An 11,488-nucleotide genomic window follows, 5' to 3' on the forward strand; every position below is an offset into this window, starting at 1 on the left:
GTATCAAACATTGGGTTCCAGTGGAAAATCACCTAAGGCAGCTAGCAGGGCTGTCCCTGGGCTACCTCAGACCTGTTTTAACCTTGCACAGGTGCCAGTACAAACTGTTGCTGCCTTGAACTACCCACTGTGCCCCCAGGACACCTGTGAACCTCCCTGGCTACTGTGCTAGAGTGAGATGTGGGAAGTTACAATGATTCAGACTTTCCCAAGTATGACTCTTGGCCCCTGGACCAAACTGGATTCCAGGATCCATCGTGGGAGGGTCTAAGCATGCAAAATTGTCCTCAGATCTAACCAGTTTCCGATTAGTCACGTACCATGGGTGAACTCTTCAGGTTATTTCAGCCTCTGACAAATTCTCAGGGCTAGCTTTGGGCTGGGCCAAGAGAAATCTGGCTCAACTTACAGGAAAGGATGTGGAACCAGCTGTGGTGTCACCTCCTCTTGGACTCGGTTCAGTTCCTGGGTAGACCAGGCCTTGGGGTTCAGCACTGCTTTCTCAAGGGATCCTCTCTGTAGATGTCCTTCTGTAGATTTTTCTAATTGTCATTCACCTTGCGATGAGGTTTCTTTGACATTCATTACCACCTACATTCCCTTGGCCATATAAACCTGGGACAGTAGCCAAATACAAGACCATAGAACTCCTGTAGTCCCCCCTGAGTCACTGAGAAGGTCACAGAAGTCCATCACACAGAATGCAGCATGCTATACTCTGTTTCTCTCTGCTTTTCTCTTTCCCAGCCTGGGTGAGCACTGTGAGCTGTGAGTCACTATTTCTAACTGATTTCCTCAGCATCTAAGGTGAGGTTTGACAAGTCTTGCTTGACCCTGAGACGGGTTGGTGGCTGAGGCCTCAGGATGTGATGTGCATGGTCTCTGGGTCATCCTTGGCCATTCTCCATCTCCCTTCACCACTTCCTTTCTCTTTTAGCCACTTAGAGACATACTCAGACTTGTTCATGTCTCTTATATGTCTCTGTGTGATATTATCAACCACTACATCATGCATGCTACACCTGGGTCCCCACATTCACGCTACTACCAGGTGACAGGCCATAGGTGGTTCCTCTCTACCACAGATAGAATGGAATATGTATTGTGTGTGTGTGTGTGTGTGTGTGTGTCTGTCTGTCTGTCTGTCTGTCTACCTATTACATGCTACATGCTTCCACTTCCCACAGGGTTGGCTATTAAGACTTAATATGCTCTTTAACCACTCTCTGTCTCCCTCCATCCCTCCCTCTCTCCTTCCCCGCCATATATATATATCCTTCCTTCTCTCTCTCCCTCCTTTACTTCCTCCCTATATTTTTGTCTTCCTTTTGGACCCTTGCAAAAAGAGTCCTAAAAGTGGAGTCAACCAAAACAACAAAATAAAAAATTCCATGCACCCTTACTCTTTGTTTTACTCCAAATTTGCCATTGATAAATAAACTTTTTTCCTCGGAACTCTCTTTCCTTGGGTTGAATCTTCTCCTGTGAGAAGTCCACACATCTTCATCTAAGTGAGCAATGTGTCTTGCACATGTTAAGAGAATCCTTGTAGCATATATTTAACTCTTCTAATTCCATGCCTCATTTCTCACTATATCAACGGGCAAGCAAACTTATTAAAGACAGCATTATAACCACTATATTCTGCACTTCTGGTTGTTTTTATTCATAGTATTATTGTTTCTGTTAGATTTCTTTTTACTGAATGGAAAACAGATGTCCACAGTCAAAGGAGGACAAACAAATCAAGAAACTACCTGGGTGGTTATATTTTTTACTCTATCATGTCACCACTGCTTGCTGAGGCTCTGATATGTGCCTGAGCTAGATACAGAGGAGGGAGATGAATAGACTCAGACTTAGCTTCTATCCTCAGAGAATGGACTCTCCAGTCAACATAGGATTGGATGGGAGGGAGAAATTTGTAACAGTAAGAGACCACAAAACAAACCTGCTAGCTGGGCATCAATAGTTTATATCTATAACCTTAACTGGTTTGAGAACAGCTTGAAAACATTAAGGTCATGAGACACCCATTGTAACCAATCTGGGTACAGTGGCACACACTTGTCAATCCAGCTATGCAGAAAATATAAATAGGCAGATCATAGTTCAAGCTGGTTGAGCACAAACCTATTCAAAAAGCAATACAAGCAACCAAGGCCAGAGATTATGGCTCAAATGGTAGAGGGCCTGCTTGAAAGCATTAGGCCCTGAGTTCAAACTCCAGGACCATCCAAAAGCAAAGTAGCATACCACACAAAAGATGGCCACGTAATATGTGACAAGTGTTCAGGTATGTGAGTACTCATTCTTGGCTCAGCAGGCCAGGTGGCATTCTAACTGGACATTGAAAACAAGGTGGGATTGAGATGTGTGGAAACAAAGAAGAATTGTTAAAATCCCACTGAGGAGGGAAAACAAGTACTAATGATTGGAATAGTCTTTTGCTGCAGTAGAAAGTACAAAGGGGAGAGGTCTCTGAATCAGACCAGATGCAGTCAGGGCAAAGGGCCTCAGCTTCCTTAGTAAGCAATGTGCGCTCTACATGGCGATTAGGGAAACTACATGGCTTTCTAACCACAGACATGGCATCAGATTTAGGCAGAAACATTTATGGAGACACAAGAGGAAAAAGGAGAAGAGATTCCTCAGTCAAGAGGCTGAGTTAAAAGAGACCAGTTAGGAGGCTCTTTTCATCAATTGCCTGGCCTAAAGGAGAGGAAGTTTTGCATGGGACACTTTGCTAAGAGCATCTGGGCCATAGGGACTGAGTGAAGCAGGTATAGTTAACACTACTGGTTGTGAACCCCAGTTTGTGGCTCCTAAAGTGAACATCCCTTATCCACCAACCCTCTTGGGCACCATGCAGAGCTGCCACTTTGGGTCTACAATGCACCATGAATGGTGCCCAAGGCTGCATGGTACACACAGAAGACACCATGCCACCCCTGTCTACAACTTCAAACTCAGAAACCTCCATATGTAGCATGCGTGTGGCCTTTATCACATGACAGAGACTCATCATAGTTGCCATGGAGCTGATACATTAGGACGGAGTCAAAAAGGAAACGACAGTAAGAACACATAGCTCCAGGGTCTGCGTGACTCCTTTGGACGTTTTAATTCAGCCATGGGCAGTGTTCATGGCTGAATGAACGTTCTGTAATCTTTTTTCTCATGGACTAGCTAATTCAATCAGTAGAATCTGGCTAGGAATGATGACAGTAACAATTACAAAGGTCTCAGAAGCCAGCAGATGGACCTGAATTTTAGATTGAGCTCAGCCATTTTCTGTGGATGCAATCTTGAAACAATAGCTCCTGCTCAATCACAGCCGTCAGAAGGATTGCACAAGTATGACTCAGAAAGCATACAAGACTAGTGGGATGAAGGCATCCTAGATAAAATGGTCAGGGAGAGGTTCTTGGAAGAGTTGAAATATGAAGGGAAAGGATCGGGCCTGGGCATGGATTTGGGGTTTTGGGAAGCTTAGAAGGGGTTCCATTTCCAAGCCTCTTGTAGAAACTCCAACAAAGTTGTATTCTGTTCTTGTTGTTTATTTGGATGAATGCTTGCTTGCAGATACTGTGGTTTGAACTCAGGGCCAGGTTTGTTAGGCAAGTGCTCTACCACTTCAGCTCCCAGGCCTTCATGCATTAGTAATTTTCAGATAGGATCTTGTACTTTTGTTGAGACAGCCTTGAACTTTGATCTTCCCACCTCTGCTTCCCATATATATGAGATAACATGCGTGAGCCAGTACACTCAGCCTTCTTCTTGTTTGCTTGTTGCTTTCTCATTTAAATTTGAAGAAAACAAGTTTAGAAAGTCATTTGAATAAATCTAATGGAAACCACAGAGCAGACCAAATGTGGCATGGTGCAGCACTCAATTGTGTGTGTGTGTGTGTGTGTGTGTGCATACAAAATCAACATGGTTCAAAGCCAGCAAAAAAAAATCCATATAACCCTGAAAAGCTCTACAAAGCAAGGGTTGAACAAAATTTGAAGAGAAATGTGGGTTTTCTGCTTCTGGAAGCTGCAGTCATAAAGCCAAGCTTTATCCAGTCTCATGAAATAGGCTAGTAGGGAGTTGGTTTTATGACTTTTTGCCAAGCTGTGGGAGTTGACCTTTTCAGTGATTGATGGTGAGATTCAGGAGAACTTCCATGAGAAACTCAGAACCCTTCCTGGAGGAAATTATACTCATGGTGGCAATTGCATTTGATAGTAGCCTTGCTGCCAGCTTGTTTCAGTGTTGCAAACTTCTCATTTAGGAAAAAAAATACATTAAAGAATGACACAGCAGGGAACTTGCTGATAGAGGACTTGCATCTGATTCCAGGCCCTCTACCACTTACTGTGTGTCCTTGACCGCATCTTTGTGCCTTTCAGAGAGCCTGGCACCATTAGAAGTAAGAAGATATTAATTATTGCCCAGTTTCCCTCCTAAGATTGTTACGAGGCTTACATGAGAGAAGAGTGAAAGTAGTTTGAAAAACATAAAACCCTGTTTATAAACCAGAGAATAGTAGCATCTGTGGTAGGGTTCAAAAATGCCTGGAACTTCCTAGAGATATCATCTTGAGTCGCCATTACTGGAGTAGACCATTCCATTTTGTTAGCCCAAGTGAAAAACTTTATTGAGGAGAGAGGTCAAGACATTTTATAACAACAGGATATTTTACTTGCTTCTTTGGTAGAGAGTAATTTACTATCCCCAAAACTAAATAATCAGAATAATCACTCTCCATCACCACCTGGACAAGGGTGGACATGCACACTTCTGTAAGCATACAAGGACACTGCGGGCTCAGAAGGATTTACATCCTCAGACCTCTACCTATATAGTAAGGCGAGACAGTCAGCATGATTCTCTGCAAGTAGGAGCTGACACTTTGAGCTGAAAGTATGAGGACTCCTTCAAATGACCCACCTCATGGAATTATGTCCTTTTCTCTTCAAATCCTGGTCAGTTCTTTAATGGCATGCAGCTCCAGGCTCACATTTGGAGTATGGAGCCATATCCTTTTTGATTTTCCATATGCTTTTTACCTTCTCATCCTCTACTACTTGCTTGGGAGAGCTCTATCTTGTTTTTTCCTGATGATCCTCCAAATACCTGAGTACAGCTGTGAAACTCCCCCAACTAGGCCTTTCATAGGCTAAACCTTCCTTGTTCTGCCAAACATCTAGTTCCAAGAAAAGAGTCTTCAAATCTATTTTGATAAAGAAGTTATGGCTGATGTCTGGTAGAGAACCAGAGTCCTCTAACTCTGTTTTCTGCCAGCCATTAAAAAGACACTAAGTTTGGTTTTGGTTGATTTTTTTCTTCATTTTTCAAATTTTATTTTGTTGGATTTTTTTTTTTTTTGCTTTGCCTTTTGGAGCTACTCTGGATTGAAGTCAGGGTCTTGCATTTGAGCCACACCCCAGTATTTATTTGTTTTTAACACACTTCTGAACCTGGGAGTGGCAGGATGCTTGGCATTCATTTGAACAAAGATCCTGCTATTGCTTGGTGCCACTTGGCAAATAGGACATCTATTCTTTGCCCAATTGTAAGAGAGATCACAATGAAGACCTAGCCCTACTGGAGCTTTTTAATTGGGAGCTATTTGGAAGCAAAGTAGGGCTTGCTCAGAAAATCTGTCTTTGAGGCCTGGGTCCTTGCATCTCAGGCTTTTTTCTTCTGTATGGTAGGAGATTAAGCTTTACTTTGTTGAGCTTTAGTAGAATGGTACAATTCTAGTGACTTGATAGAAGAAGGAAAACCACTTGGCAAAGGATTCATTTAAGTATGACTTCTACACACTATCCTTGCTTATAATTAGGTTGGAGCCACCTCCAGCTGGCCCCATCCATAACCTTCTACTTATGGAAAATGAGTAATATTACTTACTTTAGAAAAGAGTCAGAGCTGTCATCTCACTGTTATGACTAACTTTGCAAAAGAAAACATTTATTTCTGTTCCAAGAATGATCCTGTAGGCTCAGAACATAGATTTATCCTCAGTCTTTGTTTCAGAGAAGAAGCAGAGGTAGCAAGGTAACCAATGGTTAGGAAATACTTTGTTTCCAGAATCAGCTGTAGCTCAAGAGTCATCAACCATCCTTAAGAACTCAGTCAGCTAAAGGAATGCTAGCAGGTGCTATTGTTAAATAAGCAAACACTGCTGGTGACAGAACCATGCCCTCTAACTTCTATATAAAACATCCACTTAGGGTTTCACGTAAAGAAATTTTTGTTTTTAAAATACTATGTGTGGATGTTTTACTGAAACTTAGTGTTTTCCATGGATCCAACAGAAACCATGTGCTTTGTATGCTAAGTGAATCCAAGACACCCAAGTTGTCATAGTAATAAAATTGTGGAAATTTTAATTTTCAAGCAACTAATGCCTTAAACTTAATATATATATATATATATATATATATATATATATATATATATATATCTCCTCGGAAGATATTAGAGTAGAGGACTAAATGGGTCTTGTGAGATGAAGAATTCCTAAAACAGAAGAAGGTCATGGTGTCAGAGAGGACACATTTAGTATTTGGCACTAGTGTTTTTTGCTGTGCTCTTTTCTTTTCTCCTGAAGAGTACAAGCTAGGCAGCTTTAAAATGAAAATATGGGGACTCAAAACAACTGGGTGCTGGTGGCTCATTCTTGTAATCTTGACTACTTGGGAACCTAAGATCTAAAAGTACTGGTTTGAAGCCAGCCTAGGTAGACAAATCCTCAAGATTCTTATCTCCAATTAACCAGTAAAAGCTGGAAATAGAGGGGTGACTCGAGTGGCAAAGCATTAACAGTGAACAATGAAGCCAAGTGAGAGCAAGAGGTTCAAGTCTCAGTACTGATACAACAACAACAAAAATACAAAGCAGATAAAACATGGTGTCTCACATCTGTAATCCCAGATAATTAAGGGGTGGAGACTGGGAAGATCATCATTTGAGGCAGGCCTGAGCAAAAAGTTAGTGAGATCTCATTTCAACCAATAAAATGGACATCTTTACACATAGCTGTCATTACAACTACATAGGAGACCTAAATAGGGGAGGATCAAGGTCCAGTCTGGCCAATGCAAAAATGAGAGGTCTTCTCAGAAAAATACCTACAACCTGTGATAGAAGGTAGAGTGCCTATGTAACAAGCCTGAAGCCCCTGAGTCCATAAAACACACATACACACACCCCACACGAATAGCATAACACTAATAAGGTCATGTGCCTAGAGGGAGATTTCACTTTCCACTTTCCCTATGGGATAACAATGGGAGCTGAGATGTAAATCACTCTATGGTGATACTGTCAAGCACTCTCATGCACTGTAATCTCCAGGGTCACCTTTCCCAGGCCACACTAAGTATGGAGGCTCTTATGGAGGCTCTTATATGGTGGAGCCATCAGGCTGAAGTCATCACTCGAAGGATAGCTGTTCCATAAGCATCTGAGAGGCTCATACCTAGAGCAAGAAACAATCTCATATGTTAAAGCGCTAAGATATGGGGGGTGAGATGTCTTTGCAGTATAGGCAGAACTTATCCTTGGTGACAGGTAGGAAAAGGCCAGCAGCAGAATAAAGCCCCACAAATCTGAAAAGTACCGCAAAGAAACCAAACAAGTAAAGTTTGGGGTGGTAGCTCCCATGCATTAGTTTTTCCACTAATAAAGCAACAATGCACAATCTTTACATGTTACAACACTATGAATATACAGAGTATGACTCCATCCCCAACTCATTTTAAAAAAGAAAAAAAGGAAGTATTATCCTAAGAAGAAAGATGACCTATTTTCTATCTCTAGCTTGCTAAACTCTTGGCCCATTAAAATACTTGATCCAGTCTTTGTTCACCAGTTTCCTTCAGTCAAGAAGAAAGTCATCTTCTGGGGCCATGTCCTTCTCCGTAGAAACTGTTTTATCAGACATTAATTTCATCACTATGATTTGGAAGGCATTCTCAAAACTCTAGCTGATCTTTGAAGAGTCTCATTGCTTTAATATCAGTAAAATGGGTTTTGTTTGTTCTTGTTTCTCTCCCACCCAAACTTGGATATCGTGTTTCTGTCAAAGTTGCTCCTCATTGCTCTCAAACACAGGATTGCTGTAGGACACTGCCCTTCCATATCCAGGCATGTCAGAGTAGGAGATTTGGTTTATTGGGGGCCAGTTGTGGTCATTTGCCAAGTTCCTCTGCCATATCCGATACTGGCTTTTTGACTGATAGCCAAAACGTCTTTTGATGGCCAGCCACAAAGTTCGATTTTCAATAATGGCTTCCTGCAAAATTAAAAAGAAAAGTTACTGCTTACAATCATATGTCCTGTGTTTTTAGTTTACCTCATTCCACTGATCCTAATCCAACATGGCTGTGATGTTTGCTTTATATCTTAGAAAACTGAAGGTAGTTTCATAGGCTTGCTCCTGGCTTCTCCAACTTTTCCCCCTACATAACTTTTCTGGAGGAGAAAGAACAGGGAGGTTTAATCACCTGGTAGTTAATCTGAAAGTGATTTACTTCAAAGATGTGCTATCTTTTGATTTAAATTTAAAATCATTCAAATTCTATACTCCACACCACATCACATCCAAATTTTATTTAATACGAAATTATGCATTATGCAATTATTTACCACCACACAGAAATGGCCATGAAGGAGATGTGTCTTGGGATCACCCTGGCACATTCTTGTAGTGTCATGTATACAGTTAGTGAAACTGTAAAACCTGGAGTTGAAACAATCTAGCTGAGCTCCCAGCTCTAAAACTTACTATGGGCAGCCTGAGTCTCTTCCATATGTTTGTTGTAACTCCCTTCACAAAACGGAGCAGGGCACAGAATACTGTTTGCCATATGCCTACTACCCTTCTCAACCACTCACTTAACAAAGCTCTGGGCCCTGTTCACACTTGCCTCCAACCTTCACCTACACTGAAATGCATTTTTAAGATTGTAACAATTATGCTTCTCTGCAAACAATTTGGGCTGCCATTTTATTCCAGGAATTAGACTGAATCTTGAACAGAGCCTGAATTAGAATCCAGAGTATATCAGAAAGGTTATCACCTCCATCTTCCATTGTTATCACGGGCAGTCACAAAGGTTGATCTTGGTAGACGTTATCGTGAAAGAAACAAGGAGGACTAGACCTGAAATACATGCTGATCATGGTATCGTTGCCAAGTTGGAAAAAAAAAGTGAACTTTATAGGATTCAAAAACAAGTTTTCAGAGACATACTGGTTTTCCTAGAATCCACCCATCTTTACTGTTCGAGATGTGTCACCCACAAAAAGGGCAGAGAACGGCTTTTCTCTGTTTTCCTCTGAAAAACGGCCCAGCTTCTGGAAATCTGCTGCAGACCCACATTGCCAGGTTCAGTTTAGGGAAACCTGAGGGCTCACCTTGCCAGACCTGTCAGTCTGCTTTCCCACAGCAAAGATATTTTGTTCTTCACATGTAACAAGAGAAATGCAGTTCTCCTTACAGCTGGGCTAAGGCAGGAACACTAACTTTAAATTTTAAAGTCTACCTTAACTCCAGGAAACCTTAGCAATAAACCTTCATGTAAAACAAATGGGAGGAAACCACACACACACACAAACACACAGAGTGAGGAAGGAGGGATGGAGGGAGTCAGGGAAAGAAGGGAAGGAGGAAGGGAAAGAGAGACTGAGAGACAGGGAGAGAAGAGTGAGAGTTTTGGGAGACATTGTCATGCTCTTAACTTCCCCTGGAGCCTTTGTCGTTCAGAGTGTAACAACCTGTGTCACTTTGCCTCTCCCAAAAGGGAAACTGAATCAGGTGACAGGTCCTGTCACCCTGCAATTCAAATTAAATGCAGATCAGGAAGCAAACATTTTTTAAAAGCCCTGATGAGAGTCATTCCTTACAAAAACTAACCCATGTGTTTTTATGCCCACCCAAATAAGTTATGTGTGCTTGTATACATAAACCTACACACCTATAATTAAAAAAATAGGAATTCCAAAAGCTATGCACATGTTTTCCCTTGCCTATCATCAGCGGGATGATAAGAAGGCTCCATGTAAGGTCTCATTTGAATCTATTTGCCTTCTTTTTTGGGGGGGGGGTCCGGTCGTGGGGCCTGAACTCTGGGCCTGGGTGCTGTCCCTCAGTTCTTCAGCTCAAGGCTAGTGCTCTACCACTTGAGCCATAGCTCCACTTCCAGCTTTTTTCTTATGTGGTGCGGAGGAATTGAACCCAGGACCTTGAGCATGCAAGGCAAGTGCTCTACCACTGAGCCACCTTCCCAGCCCCTGAATCTATTTGCCTTCTGCACTGCTCTGAGATACACATTAGCCATAGAGTTAACTCTGAGATTCAGATTGGAGAGGCACTGAGTCAGACTTCAGCAAATCAGATAATACTCAGATCTTTGTAAAAGGAGGCCAGCCATCTTTCATGCTAACCCTTGCAAACAACTGTGGTCCTTCTGTGCCACAGGTTGGGCAGGCAGAAGGAGTTAAAAGCTCATTGTAGAAGTGCTCAGCATCTGTAACATCTACTCTTTGAGACACCCAAGGGATCACATCTCACTGTCCCATGACAGCCTGGGTCTTTCCCTATTCTGCTAGGATCACCGTCTGAGACAAGGAAATCTGGTCTCCATAATTCTTGATTATAACTGCCTTCACCAAAGGCCGAATGACTTTGTTTAGTCCCTGATTACTTGTTGATCACAGAGAAGCAGGTGACTGAGCCATTGGAGGCTGTAGATAATGAATGGGCTTTCAGTGGGAGCGGGAATGGGAGTTTTCAACTTAGAAGCTACTGGGAACTCAACACTAAACCCTCAGATGCACATCTCCTCTACTGTTTACCCAATATAAGAACCAAAGAAGAGAGTTTACTTCCCTGAGCATAAAACTACTCTATTTGCTGAGGTGAGTGGGAGCACTTCTTGCATTTAATGGAATACTTACTTAGCTCCTGCTAGAATAAAGCAGGGTTTTAGGTGCAGGGGCCATTAACATGAGTTTTTGCTAGCTAGGAGAGAGAAGAAATGAGTATACAAATAGCTGTAGCACTGACTCCTTTACACACCCACCCCTAGCAAAATGCTCTAGGACATGGCACATGGTAAAAAAAACACTCAAGGAAGTGATGAGTTAAAAGAGTGACTGAAAATAAGGAAGTGTAAGTGCCACAGGAAATGATAGAATAATGAAGGTTTATAATTTTTAAATATCTACAATGCACTTTATGCTGTTCACATTTCAGGGTTCAATAACTCCACGTGGGAGGTATCATTCATTATTGGCATCATTTTACAGAGAACTAAACAGACCCAAAGAAGTGGAGTTACTTGCCCAAAGTCAGACAACAGGAAAAGGCTGGAGCCAAAACTCACACTTAAGGATTGCCCCTGAGCCTGTCCTTTTCACTGCCAACAGGCAGAGAAGGGAAGGGAAGGGAAAGGAAGGGAAGGGAAGGGAAGGGAAGGGAAGGGAA

General features: G+C 42.1%; 1 protein-coding gene across 1 annotated transcript in view; it reads right to left on the reverse strand.

Annotated features, from left to right (window-relative positions):
• Nucleotides 1-8,080: 8,080 nt before the first annotated feature.
• Atp13a4 (ATPase type 13A4) overlaps nucleotides 8,081-11,488 on the reverse strand; it is a 129,649-nt gene continuing 126,241 nt past the window's right edge. Inside the window, exon 30 of the mRNA XM_013019382.1 lies at nucleotides 8,081-8,293. Coding sequence (XP_012874836.1) covers nucleotides 8,081-8,293 — 213 coding nt within the window. The remainder of the gene's footprint in view (nucleotides 8,294-11,488) is intronic.

This window comes from Dipodomys ordii, unplaced genomic scaffold, assembly GCF_000151885.1.
Source record: "Dipodomys ordii isolate 6190 unplaced genomic scaffold, Dord_2.0 Scaffold45, whole genome shotgun sequence".
Classification (NCBI taxonomy): domain Eukaryota; kingdom Metazoa; phylum Chordata; class Mammalia; order Rodentia; family Heteromyidae; genus Dipodomys; species Dipodomys ordii.